The sequence below is a fragment of the Colletotrichum lupini genome, chromosome 7 (genome assembly GCF_023278565.1).
Source record: "Colletotrichum lupini chromosome 7, complete sequence".
Classification (NCBI taxonomy): domain Eukaryota; kingdom Fungi; phylum Ascomycota; class Sordariomycetes; order Glomerellales; family Glomerellaceae; genus Colletotrichum; species Colletotrichum lupini.
Genome location: NC_064680.1, coordinates 1424606 through 1441376, shown reverse-complemented (window position 1 = coordinate 1441376; position 16771 = coordinate 1424606). Strand labels below are relative to the sequence as shown.

General features: G+C 54.8%; 7 protein-coding genes and 1 non-coding gene across 8 annotated transcripts; 2 read left to right on the top strand and 6 right to left on the bottom strand.

The window, feature by feature from the left end:
• Window positions 1–515: 515 nt before the first annotated feature.
• Window positions 516–4248, top strand: CLUP02_13444 (hydantoinase/oxoprolinase; the record flags this gene model as incomplete). Its single annotated transcript, XM_049292383.1, has 4 exons — window positions 516–536; window positions 952–1135; window positions 1220–3888; window positions 3964–4248. The coding sequence occupies 4 exons, from the start codon at window positions 516–518 to the stop codon at window positions 4246–4248; spliced, it is 3159 nt and encodes a 1052-aa protein (XP_049149529.1).
• A 127-nt stretch (window positions 4249–4375) lies between these two features.
• On the bottom strand, window positions 4376–6420 carry CLUP02_13443 (fungal specific transcription factor domain-containing protein; the record flags this gene model as incomplete). Its single annotated transcript, XM_049292382.1, has 5 exons — window positions 4376–5153; window positions 5223–5540; window positions 5619–5696; window positions 5752–5899; window positions 5961–6420. 5 exons carry the CDS (start codon window positions 6418–6420, stop codon window positions 4376–4378), a joined length of 1782 nt encoding a protein of 593 aa, XP_049149528.1.
• Window positions 6421–6516: 96 nt separating this feature from the next.
• On the bottom strand, window positions 6517–7069 carry CLUP02_13442 (fungal specific transcription factor domain-containing protein; the record flags this gene model as incomplete). The annotated part of the gene is made up of 2 exons (XM_049292381.1): window positions 6517–6810; window positions 6902–7069. 2 exons carry the CDS (start codon window positions 7067–7069, stop codon window positions 6517–6519), a joined length of 462 nt encoding a protein of 153 aa, XP_049149527.1.
• A 1468-nt stretch (window positions 7070–8537) lies between these two features.
• Window positions 8538–10289, top strand: CLUP02_13441 (amidohydrolase; the record flags this gene model as incomplete). The annotated part of the gene is made up of 2 exons (XM_049292380.1): window positions 8538–9985; window positions 10277–10289. The coding sequence occupies 2 exons, from the start codon at window positions 8538–8540 to the stop codon at window positions 10287–10289; spliced, it is 1461 nt and encodes a 486-aa protein (XP_049149526.1).
• A 155-nt stretch (window positions 10290–10444) lies between these two features.
• Window positions 10445–12038, bottom strand: CLUP02_13440 (endo-beta-1; the record flags this gene model as incomplete). The annotated part of the gene is made up of 2 exons (XM_049292379.1): window positions 10445–11365; window positions 11433–12038. The coding sequence occupies 2 exons, from the start codon at window positions 12036–12038 to the stop codon at window positions 10445–10447; spliced, it is 1527 nt and encodes a 508-aa protein (XP_049149525.1).
• A 642-nt stretch (window positions 12039–12680) lies between these two features.
• Window positions 12681–14129, bottom strand: CLUP02_13439 (zinc carboxypeptidase; the record flags this gene model as incomplete). Its single annotated transcript, XM_049292378.1, has 3 exons — window positions 12681–13273; window positions 13339–13683; window positions 13799–14129. The coding sequence occupies 3 exons, from the start codon at window positions 14127–14129 to the stop codon at window positions 12681–12683; spliced, it is 1269 nt and encodes a 422-aa protein (XP_049149524.1).
• A 101-nt stretch (window positions 14130–14230) lies between these two features.
• CLUP02_13438 (uncharacterized protein) lies at window positions 14231–16175 on the bottom strand (the record flags this gene model as incomplete). Its single annotated transcript, XM_049292377.1, has 8 exons — window positions 14231–14554; window positions 14659–14755; window positions 14841–15284; window positions 15336–15655; window positions 15774–15836; window positions 15894–15987; window positions 16049–16097; window positions 16166–16175. The coding sequence occupies 8 exons, from the start codon at window positions 16173–16175 to the stop codon at window positions 14231–14233; spliced, it is 1401 nt and encodes a 466-aa protein (XP_049149523.1).
• Window positions 16176–16398: 223 nt separating this feature from the next.
• Window positions 16399–16470, bottom strand: CLUP02_tRNA247. The gene has a single exon. It is a non-coding gene; the product is annotated as a tRNA-Ala (tRNA).
• Between the last annotated feature and the right edge of the window lie 301 nt (window positions 16471–16771).

The following is a 16771-nucleotide window of genomic DNA, read 5'->3' as shown; positions in this document are numbered from 1 at the left end:
CTTCCTTTCACTTTGGGCAAGATAGGTATCCAAGTGTGGACCAATACTAAGTCTGGAGTGCATTAAAATACCGTTAGCACGCCCTCTATGTTCATTAGTATGCTTCTGATGATGAGACTCTAGCATATCATGATGATCCAAGTTCGCAATTTTCTGTCTGGTTGGGGATGGTAATAATCGCGCAGTCTATAAGGATATATCTGCTTGGGAATCTCTGGTCAAGCCAATCTCGATTCATGGTGTTTTACTTTGAAAATTGGAAAACTTGAAGCCTTTTTAAAAGATATTGAAGCCTTTTTTAAGATATTGAGACGAACGGATAGAATGATAATTGGAGTAACACTTGAGATCGCCGATTTTAAACTCATAGTGGCTCTTGATGGAGATCCGCAATAAGAGCCTGAGAAAGACTTCCGATGAGATAGTTGCAGAGATTGTGATTCTGACAGTCTAACACTCATTATTCGCCTGTGAAGAGCCTTGCAATTGAGATTATGTAACCAACACGAACCCTCATGAGGGAGGGCATCTTGATGGTACGTCACGATGTGGGTAGCCATGAGTTTGTGTGATTGGACTGGTGGTTGATAGCCAAGATAGCCCTACGAATACGTACCCCGTCACGCCTGCGCAGATAAGATCAATCTGATAAATCCGAGGCTCCGATCGTCCACATCCCGACTGACCTTCCCCATATGAATGCACCTGCAAAAGTGGTTACACTTGCATAAGCGAGAGAGGGTCGCTCCAGCATTGGTGCGACTGTGCGACAAATGAGTTGAAGAAAGCCGCCGAAGAACGGATGTTGACTCGGTTCATACTTGATCCCCCACTACACGGCACACGCGCGGCTGATTCTTTACATCATTCCACAGCGAAAAGGACTCCGAGTTCATCACCCCACGATCACTATCTTACCTACCTGACGTACTACCAAGGACTGACGAACAGCCCTGCTGGCCCAAGATCGCTTTGCTGAGATCAAGTTTCGCGCTCTTCGGAAGTAGAGTGAGGTCGGTGCTGCTGGTTGCGCGAGCTGCTTCCACTATTCCCCTCAAACCCCGCAGTCAACAACGCTGGTCAAGCAAGATGAGTGCATCAGACGGCACGTTGGTGGTGGGAGTCGACGTTGGAGGTAAGAGGCTTTTCGAAGAATTCCGGCTTAAGCCTACAGAGCAATGCACAATTATTCACTTTTTGCGACTAATCATCTTCACAGGTACCAACACTGACAGCGTGCTCTTGGATGTCTCAAAGTCCAGCACGGATGCTGTTGTCGCATCTCACAAAGCCCCAACAACGTCAAACGTAACTCACTCCGTCCAGGCCACCTTGAAAGCTCTGCTGGACAAGTCAACCGCAGACCCCGCCAACATCACCGCGCTCGCCATCGGCACGACGCACTTCCTCAATGCCATTATTGAAAGAGACACATCCCGTGTGGAAAAGATTGCTGTCCTCCGCTTGGCATCTCACAACTTTTCAACAGGCACCCCACCTTTTGCGGACTGGCCCTCGGCATTGAAGCGCATCATCAACGGCCACTCGGCCATCATCCCCGGCGGCTGCAACATTGACGGCACTCTCATCGGGCCCATCGACGAGGAGTCTATTCGCGAGCAGGCGAGGCAGATTAAGTCCAAGGGGCTCAAGAACGTTGCAGTCATCGGCATCGGATGCAGTACTGACAAGGACTACCACCAGGAGGATGAGGTCCGCAAGATCCTGCTCAGCGAGCTGGGCGAAAATGTCAACATCGTCCTCTCGCACAATATCGCCGGACCGGGACTCCTTGCCCGCGAGAATGCGACGATTCTCAACGCCTCGATTCTAAACTTTGCGCAGCGCACCATCAGAGCCTTCATCGGCGCCATGCGACGCATCGGTCTCCAGTGCCCGCTGTACTTGACCTCCAATGCCGGCCACCTTCTGCTCTTCTCAGAAGCCATGCAGGCCCCTATCAGGATCTTCTCCTCGGGTGCAACAAATTCCATTCGAGGCGCTGCGTTCCTCGCCAGGGACTCGATAGAAAAGTCAGGGAGCATCGTCGTGGACATTGGCGGCACCACGTCCGACGTCGGATACCTGCTGAGCAACGGATACCCTAGATTGTCCAAGAGCTATACGGCACTGGCAGGCGTCAAGGTGAATCTGGAGATGCCTTCCGTCGAGAGCATCGGTCTGGGAGGAGGCTCTATTCTCCATAGCGCGGACGACGGCTCCGTAGCTGTTGGGCCTGATAGCGTAGGCCACGACCTCATTACCAAGGCCCTGTCCTTCGGAGGCGATATCACAACCGCTACGGATGTCGCAGTCGCGTCAGGTGCTAAGATTGGCACCACGGCTGTGTCTCTGGCGAGCGACGTTGTCGAAAAGGGCAAGGCGCGTATCCGCAAGATGCTCGAGGCCGTCATTGATCGCGCGAAGTTGTCTCCCGAACCCTGCACAGTCATCCTCGTCGGCGGTGGCTCGATTCTCTGCCCTTCGGAGCTCACAGGCGTCAGCAAGGTCGTAGTCCCTGAACACGCCGGTGTCGCGAATGCGATCGGCGCATCTATTGCCAAGATTTACGGCTCCGCTGAAACGATTATCCACGGCTCAGACATCCAAGGGGGCATCACAGAAGTCAAAGCCCGGGCTATCCAGAACGCAGTCGCCAAGGGCGGTGATGAGAGCTCCGTGACTGTCCTTCACGAGGAGATTGCGGGTGTTCCCTACGTCGAGAACCAGACGTCCATCAAGATTGAAGTTGCGCTGCCGGCAGACCATAAGCGCGTGTACTCGGAGATGGTGAAGACGGCCGCGCCTGACCAGCTGGTCGACGAGGAGATGTTCGAGGAGACCAAAAAGCACGAAGCCGAGGACGCGGAGGATCACCCGGAAGACGAGGTCGTTGACCTTAAGAGCTACAAGCCCAAGGTCGAATCTAACGGCTTGTGGACGCTCTCCGAGACTGATCTCAGGTTCTTGTCCATCGGGTGTTACATCCTAGGCTGTGGTGGTGGTGGTTCTCCCTACGCCCCATACTTGCAGCTGAAGCAGTTGTTGGCCGAGGGCGAATCGATGAAGATTATTCGGATCGAGGACCTCAAGGACGACGAGATGATGCCGCCGGTCGCTAGCGTTGGCACGCCTGCTGTAAGTATCGAGCGGCCGGGTGGTGACGGAGTATGGCACGCGATGCAAGAGATGGAGAAAGAGATGAAGACCAAGTTCGAGAGGCTCATCGCCACGGAAATTGGCGGCGCCAACGGGGTCGCCACACTCATCTGGGGAAGCTCGCGCTACTACGACATCCCGACCGTCGACGGTGACATGATGGGACGCGCGTACCCCCAGTTCGAAATGGTCTCGCAATACATCCACGCCAAATCCGTCAACGAGCTCCTCCCCGTAACCCTTTGCAGCGGCACCGGCCACAATGTCGTCATCCCAGCTACCCAGACGGACGAGACCTCGGCCGGCATCGCCATCCGCGACGCCTGCGTGGCCATGGGCTCCGCCGCGGGCGCCGCGGGACGTCCGATCCCGGGTAAGCTGATGCGCGAGGTGGGTATTCCCAACACCTACTCGCTCGCGTGGCGTCTGGGTCGTGTGGTGGCGTTGGCGCAGCAGGCTGGTACGGTATCGACTGTCACAAAGGACATCATCGAGGCCGCGGGAGGGCCGGGAAGCGCGCGGGTGTTGTTCCAGGGTAAGATCCGGAGCGTGGAAAGCACGTTGACTGCGACGGCGCATAGTCTGGGCAAGGTCACTGTTGAGAGGCTTAGTGAGAGCGAGATGGAAACCGAGACGGATCATATTGGGGAGGGGTTGAAGGAGGTTGTTGTGCCGTTCATGAATGAGAACTTGGGGGTTTTGGGTAAGGGCGAGAGTGGCATCGAAACGGTAAGTCAATCTCCCTCCTGCTTCTCTTTATTCATCAAGTCTTGGGAATTCCCATACTGACACTGGCATTTCTAGGTTCTCGCTACCGTACCAGACCTCATCTTCCTCCTGGACACGTCGACCGGAGAAGCCATCGGCGTCCAGGAGTACCGGTACGGCCTCAAGGTCGCCGTCATGATCATGGCCGGACACCCGCTCTGGGCCACTGAACGAGCGCTCGAGATCGCGGGGCCTAAAGTCTTTGGGCTGGAACACGACTACGTCCCGACGCTGCAGTACGTGAAGCCCGTCAGCGTAATTGAGGAGTTCCGTCACGGGTGCGGCGGGGAGAATTGCACGAATTGCCAGTACAAGTGGTAATACAGGCATCAGGGAGGGCTAGAGTCGCCGTAGAAGATGGAAGTAAAAAGGAATCGTTAAAGTGAAATGACGATGCTGTTTGGTTCAAGTGATAGAGGCTGTCCCTCGAGATGTGTGACCGGAGCGCTCAAGGTATTGGCGGCCGGTCAGTCCAATCGAATTCCGTCACACCGTCGAGATACTCCAACTCTGAGCCTGCAAATATGTCGTTGCCAAGGTTCCCCCAGAAAGCCGTTTCTCCATCTAGCACGCTCAGAGGCTGCCACCCTTGTTGCTCAGGACTCATGAAGCTGGGAATCTCCGCTGTCTCCGTCGTCGAGCCCGAACCGATCGCCGTCGATACTGGACGAGGGACCGAGCCCGAGAGCGCCGGATCAACCACAACTGCCACCGGCTCATCGCTACGAGCAGCCTCACCATCCACCCCAACTGGCACGACCTCAGACTGCTGTCCTCCTCCCGCATCATACCTATGCTGCTCCTTCGTACTCAACGCAACCCGGACCTTGGCCCTAGCCTCCTCCGCAAGTTTATACGAAGCAGACATGTCTTCCAGCGCACCGTCGAACACGGGCAGCAATGTGTCTTTCATCAGCTGCGGAACGCCTCCGCCTCCCATCTGGCGCCTCGTCGTCACCAGCACTGCATTCGTCGCGACGATGGTGGCTCCAACGAAGATCAGGGGCGCGTTGCCAAGCGTGTGCTGGCTCTTAAAGCGCTGTAGGACGTCAGCTATCCCTTGCGCGGAGGACTGGCATATCCTGAGCGACTTGATGATCGGGTTGTTTGAGGATGTCTCGGGGTCGTCGTCGTCGTTATCGGCTAGGTCTGCGGTGGAGGGAATGTGCCGGACGGAGGCTAGGAAGGGGAGGTTGAGGCAGATGCGAGCGCTGTGGTAGAACATGCTGGTGCACATAATCAGCAGAGCTCAGTGTGACATCCTTCACACTCGCAGGAGAAGACGTAGGGCTTACTGTAGAATTGACACGTTGGGCTGCAGGATGTCTTTGTTGGTGAACCACTTCTTCCATCGCATGTTGGTAGGCAGCGCCTCGTGCCACGCGACGAGACGAGCGTTGAGTTTGTTGAGGGAGACCTCGTTCCACCTCCTCGCGGCTGGGTCCTTCATCTTCTTGGGCGCGAAAGTTTGGGATAGCATGTCGTGAACTATGCGGGCCAATTCAATCTGCTGGTTGAAGAGGAGCGTTAGCTTTGGGCCGGCTGGGCGCATGGTCTTGAGGAAGCCGAGGTCGTGTGAGAAGAGCCAGTTCTCCCAGATTGGAGGGTCGTGTCTGTTAGCTTGTGTCAATGCATGTGACCAAGGTGTATTACTTGTAGATTTTGAAGTGGGGTTTAGGAATGGAACATACGGTAGAGGTTCGTTGATGTTCACGTCGGCATCGTTCTCGTACATAAATGTTGGACGACCGAGGAAGAGGCTGAACATCCTGCGAGAGGAGAGACGTTAGACTGAGCATCTTGAGAATCATATAGATGTCTCACTTGTCCGTCAGGAAAGATCCCCAGTAAATTCGGCGTCGGAACTCGTTGTTGAATGGGAATGGATTAGCCTCATTCGGCTTCTCTTCTGGGCCCCAGTGTGTAGGGTCTCTTTGCAAGCCAAGGTCCTGACCCATTCTGAAGGCCATGCCTGGTGATATCTACATCAGATCACGGTTCTAGCAATTTGGTACTTCATGAAGGGCTCTTACCTGTGTACAGCCACGACTTGGACATGTTACTCAAACCAGTTTCATAGTACGCAAGACACAACCACGCTTGCACCGAGGTCGGCCTCGAAATACCCAGTTCATCCGTGGTCAAGATGGTCTGCGCCGTGTTCGCGAACTCCTGTGCCCTGGACCGGACTTCCGGATCCTTGGACATGAGCGCACCCAGAGCGGCACATGCGTAGATCAAGGGCGGCGAACAAAAATTGCCGTCGACGGGGTTCTCTTCGAATTCTTGGATGAAAGCTTCCCGGTCGATGAACATGAAGAGCGGGTACTGCCAGAAGAAAAAGAGGCCGATGCAGAGGCGCATGGTATGATTGGTCAGGTTGGCCTTGTCCTCGTGGAAGGCCGAGGGCTTCGAGGCGGTGGAGGAGCTGGTTGGGTACATGGAGGTGCTGACTTCGTTTTGGAATATGCTTGTTGGCCCGTGGTAGATCATGGATCCTGGAGGAGATTAGAATACTGATAGTTGCCAAGAGGCGATGGAGACCCCGGCACTAAGGAGAACGAAAAGGAAAGGGACAAGGAAATACCGTCAGTCATTTCCTGAAACGAAGCCTTGGTCATGCGCAATTTCATCCGCCAAGGGCAGGCCGGAAAAGGAGGGCACATAGTCTTGGACCTCGAGGTCGTCGAGGATTTGGTTGCGCTCATCGCCGTCGGCGGCCTTGAGGTTGCCCAGCAAGCTCTCGAGCGAGGCGATGCGTGACTCGAGAGCCGCGACATACTCACGGGACACGGGCGGCCGCTTGAAGTCGCTCTCGCGGAACTCGCATTTGGCGGATGCTGTGGAACAGTTTGTGCATGGAAAGGTGCGGGAGCAGCGGATCTATTTGCATTTTTATGGATCAGTCAGGTGTCAGCGCGGGGGACAGGTCGGATAGCGGGTGAGGAGACTTGGTCGGACGGGTTTCCTCGACCGGACACGGATCCGGAGCGGTGCCGTGTACGGATCCCAAGTACCCGGGGAAAAGCCGAGAGTCGGGGGAAAGTAGGCCGGGGGAGGGCGGAGTCGGGTCAGGGAAAAGGGGGAACAAACACGGAGAGCGAAAGTACCTTTCTCTGTTGGCACCGCTTGCACCTTGCATACTCGTTTAGCTGATGGTGGTCTTACATCATAACTTTCTTTTTTCTTCCCAATCTCTCGGATGACTTACGATATTCGTTTCTGGTTCTTCTCCATCTTCGCATTCCTGGGCGGAGAAGTTGCACCGACCCTCTCTCTGCTCTTCAACGCGATCGAAAAAAACAGCGTCAATAGCGCGCTTTGAATGGGATCGACCATGTCCATTTGCGGGACAACTTACGGCTTAGTCACATGACACAGTTCAGACCGTTGTAAACCCCTGGCTTTCTTCAGCGCTTTCTACTGAAGAAAGACAGGGTGCAGCATGTCTGGCAAGGCCTTGTCAAGGCTTCAATGGGTGCTAGTATCTGATACTTAGGCAGACATTTGGAGTCCATCATTTACGAGGTGAAATAGGTAGTCTCTGATTAGGTAGTCGGATGAGGTTCATCGCCTACCTCTTTCTATAGATAGAATCAACCAAATCCTTCAAGATCCTAGCGGGGCCATCACACTACTGGGGTTTCTTCCGTGGAAATGAGCATCACCGGGGCAACGAGATCCGTTCGCGATTGGAGCCGAAGTTTTGCTGGCTCCAAATCACCGCAGCGATTTGAGATGGAAAGGTTGAGGCCCAAACTTGGTCGACTGAAGTAAGCCAGGAGAGTCTATTTCAACGGCTTATAAGTGGCTGCCTGCAGTTGTCTATGACTGCGTATTGTCTTGGCCGCCAGGCCCTGACGAGTAGGGAATGTTTTGGCGAGTGGCTGATTGCGAGCGGTAACAAGCGACGTGCCTCTCATATTTCGGAGCGAAGTAGAACAGTGATCGTCACTGGCATGCCAAACAGCATGAAATTCCTGTTGAATCTTCAGATTCCAGGAAGCAGTGTGTTTCTGTAACGTCTAAGACAGGGGTAAGAGTCCTGAAAGGGTTTCCAGCCTGGGCATTCGTGACGCGAGGTATGGTGTCGAGTTGTGCCCGCAACACGGCCAACTTGGCATCTTAATGCGCCTACTATACGCTGGAACCTCGGGTAGCCTGTCAAGCCTGTCCTAGATTCCTCAAATCTTTTCAACAACTCTTCGCCCCAACGTATGTATCTCCATAGGCCGATCACGGAGGAACTGCGTCGTTTCTTGACAGCACAAATCAACTCCCCACCTGAACAGTTGCAACGCCGAGGGCCCGGCCGAGCAACGTCGGAAATCAGGACGGTTCAACCCCGCATGCCACCCCGCCATCAAGCCCGTATCTAAGCTATCAGTGCTATCACGAGAATGATGCAACTAGTTCACCCCTCCTCGCGATCTTGGCCACGTATTGCATGCGCTATTCGCTGGAACAACTCTTAGGCTGAGGGGTTAGGTATACTAAAGTTGCTCGAAGTTACACAGCGCCGTACTGACTACAGAACCTCCCGTCTCTCTAGCGTTGTGTTACCTACCTTACTGCAAGGGCCAATAACTCAACTCTCACAACCACTCAGCATGACGGCTTCAACACACGTCGTCTTCCAGAACGGAAAGATCTTTAGGTCAAACAAAGCACCTGCAGGTCAGCGTTCTGAAGCCAACTTTGCAGAAGCGCTGGTGATTAAAGATGGCATCATCACTTTTGTCGGTGACGCCTCCGCATCTGAGGTGAAGTCCGCAATCGACGCTGGCGCAGAGGTCCGCGATGTAGGCGGCCACACTCTCCTCCCCGGCCTCGTTGACGGACACATCCACTTGACGCAACTCGGTCAGGCGCTTCTCAAGCTGAGCCTCGCCCACTGCAAGACTCTCGAGGACATCCGAACCACAATCAGAGACCACGCCGCCGCCCACCCGGAAGCCGAACGCATCTTCTGTAGCGGATGGATGCACTTCATGACACCCGAGGGGCCCCTCGCCTCCCTCCTCGACGACCTCGACCCCCGACCTATCCTCATCACCGCAAAGGACTTGCACTCGACGTGGTGTAACACCGCCGCTCTCAAGGACCTGGATCTCGAGAACGAGCCCGACCCGCCCGGGGGCGAGATTGTTCGCGATCCGAAGACGGGTAAACCTAGCGGTCTTCTATCCGAGGCGGCGAGCATGAAGTTCATCCCCCTCTACATGGCCCGCACCTCGACTCTCCAGGATCGCATCGCCGCTATCGAGACGGCCATCAACGACTACACGGCCGCAGGCTTCACCGGTCTCATCGACATGGCCATGGAAGAGGACGGCTGGACGGCGCTGCAGGAGTACCGCAAGCAGGAAAAGGCAGCGGGCCGCCCGTTCCCCATCCGCTTCGCGGCCTACTGGATGATCCTCCCCAAGGACGACGACGCCGAGAACATTAAGCAGGTCGAGCGCGCCGCGGAGCTGGCCCGCGAGTTCAACCTCGAGACGGACCCGGACTGCCGCCTTGTCGGCATCAAGCTCGTCTGCGACGGCATCATTGACGGCTGCACGGCGAGTTTGAAGGAACCCTACAGCCACAACGGCGACAACTGCGACCCCGTCTGGTCGCAGCGGTACATGGCACCCGTGGTACAAGCAGCCACCAAACATGGGTTGCAGGTCGCGCTCCACGCTATCGGCGACCGCACCGTCGCGGACGCGATCGACGTGCTGGAGGCGCACGTCGGACCGAAACACCGCCCGCGCATCGAACACCTCGAAGTCACAACCGCCGAGGACGCGAAGCGCCTAGGAAAACTCGGCATCACGGCCTCCGTGCAGCCCGTCCACTCGGACCCAGCGATCCTCCGCGCCTGGCCGACGCTGATCGGGGAACACCGGTGCGGGCGGGCGTTTGCGTACAGCGATTTCGCTGACGGTGGCGCGCACGTGGCGATTGGGTCGGATGCGCCGACGGCGCCGCATCATGTGATTGATAACTTGTACATTGCCACGACGCGGCGGTCTGCGCGGGAGCCGGAGCTGGAGACGGTTGTGAATCCGCAGTTTGCGCTGTCGTTGTGTGACGTGTTGGCGGGCGCGACGGAGGGGGCGGCGAGGAGCTGTTTCTTGGAGGATCGTGTTGGTTCACTCAACGTTGGGAAGAAGGCTGATTTGACCATTTTCGATCTTGATTGGGATCCGAGCAAGGCGTTGCAGGCGAAGACGTTGGAGACTTGGTTTGAGGGGAAGCAGGTGTTTTCTGGTAGGAAGTAGGTTATACGTGGGCATAGATTCCGTGTTGTTTAGACATTGTTCATAGTTTGAGTTTCACAACGAGCCTAACCATACAGCAGACATGGTGAATAGCAATGACCTGGTGAGCAAGTCTTGTTCCCAACGCTCCTGAGTGGACTGTTTCCTGGGTGATGGCGAGATACAACAGTAGAATCCAACAGGACTTGCAGATCTGAAAATGCACAATGAACAGAGCGTCTCCTCTACCCTCCGACACTCTATCTCTTCTAAGCCAAGATACCTGCTACGACGATGCCTATCAAAGTAGCCAAAGACACGCTGTACGAGAAGGACGTTGCGACACTCTTTGGCTGATTCCCTGGACTTCTTCCAGCATCAGGCATAGACTGATGGAAGGCCTCGTACGTCCTCTCCATGTCATGCTGGAGTTGTCGGATAGAAGCTTTCCCGCGGTAAGCATCCCAGTTGTGGTCAAGAATGGCTATCATAGAGACGTTAGCAATCATCGACATCTCCTCGACGAAGAAAGTAGACTCACCCCAAGGCTCATCCTTGTCTTGCACACCTTCACGCGTGTAGTAACTTCCACCCATGACCCATACCATCCAGCTAATTTGCCGGTCAACCATAAAGTCAACCAGGCATCTTCGGAACTTATCCTTGAACGCGCCGCTTTCGTCGGTCTGATCATGTCCCCACTCCGTCATAACCAACGGCGCTCGATTACTCGTCCCGTTCGTCATAGTCCCGTTCGTCATAGTCCCGTTCGTCATGGTACCGTTCGTCGTCCCGTTATTCCCAATAGTCATAACATCGGACCCAAACGCCGTCAAGATATCCCGATAACTCGTGCATGAGTCATCAACAAGCCCTTGGTCATACTGATGCTGCTCAAATACGAACTTGTTCTTGAACGAGAACTCGGCAATGGAGAAGTTGAACCCGGGCTCGCTAGCAAACTCCCCTTGCACGGGTGCCGAAATGTCAAAGTCAAAGATGCGCCCGCCAAAGAAGATGAGAACGTCTGGGTTGGCGGCGTGAATTGCGTTCGCGCCTTGCACCATGCGGGTCTTCCACGTCGTCCAGGTCGTGTTCTCCAGGCTATGAGGGGGGGATGCGGAAAAGGGGTCGCGGAGTTCGTTGCGGAGACCCATGCTGATGAAGGTTGTCCAATTTGAAGCTTTCCCCTGCGTAAAGGTCAGCCAATGGACGATCAAGGAATCAGGTGCTTTAGGGAAGTAAGTTGCAACTTACATGCTCTGCCATATAGGATAACCCGCGAACCCAGTTAGATGTATTGAAGTTCGTGTCACCGAACCACCCGTTCCCATCATACGGCGTACAACACCAGCCGGCCTTGGAAACATGATTATCAAGATGCACGTAGATCTTCTGTCTGCCCAGCTCCGCCGCAACAGCATCCCACACATCAAGCCTCTTCGAACTCTCGCTAAAAGATGGATTATTCTTGAGAATCTGCTTCAAGATAGCCGTACCATTCTCCGGGCCCAGCGCATTCTGGAGCGTCGTCTTGAGATCTACATCGCCGCCCCGGTCGACAATGTCATCCACCATTTCGGTGGCGAACGTTAGCCTAACAGAATTGAAGCCGGTTTCGGCGATGCGCTTGACGATGTGGGCGATGGACTGGTATTGCAGTCCCTCGGGCAGCATGGTCCGCTCGTGTCCTGCCCAGTTCACGCCAACGAGGGCGACCGTTGCGTTGCGGGCATCGACGATGTCACGGTCACGGACGGAGAGCGGGAGAGGTTGGAGCTCGCGGCGAGTGAGCTCGGCGAAGGTAGAGAGCGGGATTGCTAGGGCTGCTAGCAGCGCCGATAGACTTGAGAGTCGACGCATTGAGTGTAAGTTATTTGTGTTGTTATTCAGTTGTATTCTTCATGAGGGTATTTGGTGTTTCTTTGAATAGAGCGTTGAAATTGTCTTCTCCTCGAAAGCCGCTTTTGGTATAGGCAGTCTTGAAAGTGACAAAGGAACTTTTGAGACAAGAATGAAGTAATCCGGGGCACGAGCACGACTTCTGAAAGAACATGACGGCACAAAGAGAAAATAAGGTAGGAAGATCCTTGACTCGGGCCCTCTTCCCCTCCTATCCAGGAACGCCCAGGAACTCATACGACACCGGCGGAGAACTTGTGCTTACCTTTGCTTGCACATGCAGCCGAGAAGTCGTCTGAAGTTTGATGGTTCCATGGCACCGAGGACGTATCAGCGTGCCGACGGGCCGTGCTTGGACGGATGTTTTTATGTTTAATAGGCCAAGGCATGCAGGAAACGAAACACACGATTGGCTTGCGAACAAGTTTGAGAACACAGGTCCACATTTGCGACGGAAGGTTGATGTGTACAGATTGTTTGTTTGTTCATGTTCTGAAGGAATACTTAGAGAAAGGGTTGGTTAAACTAGATACATGAAAGGGGGTGTCATCAGGCTTCTGTTCTCATATGAAAAACCGTCCGAAAGTTATACCCGAACGCCATTTACTTCATGTTCTGGAGCAAGTAGCGGACACCAGCGTAGGTCTCCTCGCTGGTAGGCACAATCTGGGCAGCGGGCAAGACGAAGCCGTAGTTACCCGTGTCACGAAGCTCCTGAGTGAAAGTGTAATCGGCCTTGACAACATCGTTGACGTAGTCGACACTGCTGCCGGTCGCCTTGTAGATGGTGGTGCAGATGGGACCGTACTGGTACGAAGTACCGTGGACAGCCTTGATGGCGGCGACGGCACCCTTGGCAAGGGACTGGAGCTCAGTGTTCTTGGCGGAGACGGCGGTGCAGGAGTAGCCGTAGGGGGTCATGAAGAGCTGGGAGTAGGCGTGGAAGTCGATGAAGAGCTTGAGGCCCTGGGCGGACTTGGTCTTTGCGAGCCAGGCGGAGAGAGCGGCAGTCTCGGGGGCGTCGCCCTGGGAGAGGCCCTTGAAGTCCTCGGCGCAGGGGTCGGTGGAGGCACCGCCGGTGACGGACCATTGGAAGGGCCAGTTGCGGTTGATGTCGTGGCCGATGCAGGTGCTGCCGGAGGTGCTCTGACGGTTCTTGCGCCAGAGACGGTTGGTGGTTTGGGTGTAGATGAAGCCTTGATGAAGACAGTTAGCCAGAGGGTTCACTGACGTGATATATTGAGCGGGAATGAGGACTTACCGTCAGGGTTGACAACGGGGAAGATGTAGAAGTCGTACTTGTCGACGAAGCTCTTGATCTCCGTGTCGGAGGAGTACTTGCTCAGGAGGTTCCAGGCAATGTACTCGTTGGCCATGGTGCTGATCCACTCTCTGGCGTGGACGGTGCTGTGGAAGACCACGGCGGGCTTGGTACCCTTTGAGGTGCCGTAGATGTGGATGCCAGTGATGGCGTTGCCCTGGAGGGAGGAGCCCGAGGTGACGATCTCGGCGTTGCTGGGGTACGAGGAGACCAGGTCCTTGAGGAACTGAAGGTGGTCGGCGTACGCGTGGTACGAGTTGAACCAGGTCGCGTTGGCGGAGCCGACTGAGAGAAAAGTTAGTTGACGAACTTTGGCATATTGCGAGATTGCAACCGCGTGGGATGGCCGTGTGGCATAGGGTGAGGGGGCATCCAGCCTTGGAGAGGTGTCAAGACTTACCAGCGTAGACAGAGAAGCCAGACTCATCTGCGATTGAGGCGCCGAGATCCTCGTGCATGGTGGTGAGGTTCATGCCGGCAACCTCAGCCTTGAACGATTCGACCTCGGTGGCTGGAACGACGATGTCAGCGAAGGCACCGGCTCTCGGGGCGCCCTTCCAGGTCGTCAGCTGGAGCTTGTCGACGACGCCATTGACCCTGTCGACCTCGTCTCCGACAGAGAGGCGGAAGACCTTGGTGCCGTCGTAGCTCACGCGCTTGGAGCTCGCGCCGGCGACTGAGGCGGCGGTCGCGGCGGCGACGAGGGTGGAGAGGGCGGCGAGGGACTTCATCGTTGCGATGGTATGTTACTTTCAACGACGAGGAAAAGAACTCTTGAGGGAGAGGAGGAGCTTGGCCGGGAGTGAGTGTATGGCGACCGCGCGTAATGAGTTCAGCGAGGGTGCACGAGAGAAGGCATCGCCAAGATTGAGGATCGCACGGGTGTGCTCTCCTTTATGTACGGTGTTACGAGGTACGAGGAGAGTTGTGTCCAACAACTACTACCAGGGATTGAGGATAAGAGGGGAAAGTAGAAAAACATAGTTTCCAGGCCTGAGATGGACACTTTTCGACGGCAGGGCCAACGGGAAACAGGAACAGGATGAATGACGAGGATCGGACCGTCGGGGATCGCCTGGGCAGCTCTTACAACCTTCCCGTTTGGGCCATTGCGGCCCGCCTCGAGAGAAAAGTATCTTGGTATCTCAAGTTTGCCCTGTCTGCCCTGTCTGTGCCCTTTTCTCGTTTAACTTTGTTCGATTTCTTGACGCCGATAATGTTGCCTACCTTCTCTAGCTAATGGATTGTTGGTTGAGAGACCTGCCTGATCAACGCAAGAACGAGATGCGGCAACAAGCTGCAGACAAAAGTCCCCGCCTCTGCGGTGTAAGAGGGGGAGGGAACATGCAGGTGGTATCTTCAAAGTTGGAGGTGGTGCTACCCCAAGCTCGCTTCTCCGCGCTCAGGGGGGAAGGTAAACGGGAGTGAAGATCCACAGCTACCGACACGACTGGCTGGTGATTCTGCGTTTAATGGCGCTCAGATCACAGGCTTGGGAGACGGGCGGAGGAGAGCGGAGGTGACTGGGACCTGGAGAGGGAAGGTTGGAAGCCTGGAGAGAAGCATTCGACTGTGGCTGGGCGTGTCTATCTTGGCCAGGGGTATCTTGAATCATCAGACGAGCACGCAACCCTTGGAATGGGAGGCGGCTGCTTACACGTGCAGGTTCTACACGCTTCATAGAGACATTAGTTGACGGGAAGAGCGGCATGGCGAATCCGAATAGCAGACCACAAACTTTGAAGAAGCGCGCTTGATGGACCTTTTGCATCGTCTGGTCGGCCTTGAAGACTTGATTAAGCAAGTGGAATAAAGGCCTAGATAAATTGGGCTGGTAGGACTGGTGGTGGACCCCGATGCGACCCAAGCAAACAACACCGCAGTGCCTGGCTGTCAGTGGCCCCCTCGAGCTTCCTCAGAGACTTGAAGTCTTGGACAGATCCAGGAGGTCAAGTGCCGGACTGCGGGCAACCGACCTGCCGGAACCGGGGTAGCGCGGCGGTAAGGATTCAAGGGTACTTTGGCGATCGGTTGGGGGTTGGGCAAAGCACGCAAAGCTGGACTTTGAGGCCTGCTGGGTTGCATGAGCCCGTTTCCTGCAACAAGAGCTTGATTGAGATAGGCTACGGGCTAGTTGCGCCGTGTGTCTTGGAGGAAGAATCGTCCGAGTTCTAGACCGGAAGGGGAGGTATGTAAGAATGTCTTCAGCTGCATCTCTTGGTTCGGGGGAACGGCACAGCACGGCATTCTTCTCATCCTTATCAGCACATCATTTGGGTGCCGATTCAAGTTTAAAACGCTTATTTGGTGGATGGGGCGCTAATACGATCCCCCGCCTGCTTATCCCAGCGTCAATACGAGTTCATCTGGAGCACTCCAGCATCATTCCCATCAGTGACGGAGGTGTCCGCATAGTTGAATAGAGTGAAGTACGGACACTATGATATTGAATTGACAAGAAACGACGTACTTGATGTCCTGAATCTGAGGTATACGAAAAGCTTGGGAATTCCCAGGGAAACCACGGCCGCATTGTCGACGATAGCTGCCCTGGCGCTAGTCCAAGCTGAAGACAGCTTTGGGCAGAGACTGCCGATCATTCATAAAGAAAGGCACTCTTCTCATCAGTGACATTCATAGCAATCGCGACTGAACAGCCAGAATGGCTTCGGTGGCCGTCCCTTCATAAACAAAGACTCCTCAGTGCGTCACAGAGTTTTCTAAAAAGTTTTATTTCGACGACGCTCTCTCAATGGTGTTGTTGAACCCATTGTCATCTTACCTTGCGTACCTGAGTTATGTACAGTGACGAAGTTGCACACTACGGTACATGTACCTAATCATTGTCAACTACCTGCGTATACAAACATTCATGTTCCATCAATTCTAATGCAACTACGGAGCACACAACAAGGCAAAGCAGGCACACGATGCGACCGACCGCTGATGAGGGCAGTACCAAAAGAAAAACCCAAGTATAGAGTTGCGAGTCAAAAACACTGGACGATCTGGGAATCGAACCCAGGACCTACCGCATGCTAAGCGGTCATTATACCACTAAACCAATCGCCCGTTGTTGGAATTTGAGGAGTCTATCCGTCTCATGAAGGGCATACTGGTGGGAGATCAGCCGGGCAATACGCCCTCTCTCCCTTTGCTTCTCTCCCCTTCAAGTCCAGAGCCAACTCTTTTTCGCTCTCGGCCTCTTTCCTCAGTCATCGTTCTGTTCGACAGCCACCTGATCTGGACTTGGCTCGACCAAGTACCGCAACGAAATGTTCGTCCAAAGTCCTGCGCGCGAATCCTTCCGTCCCATAGCTATGGCAATCCCAAAGTCGATGTTCGGCAGTGGCCGACCAACTACTGTAGCCCA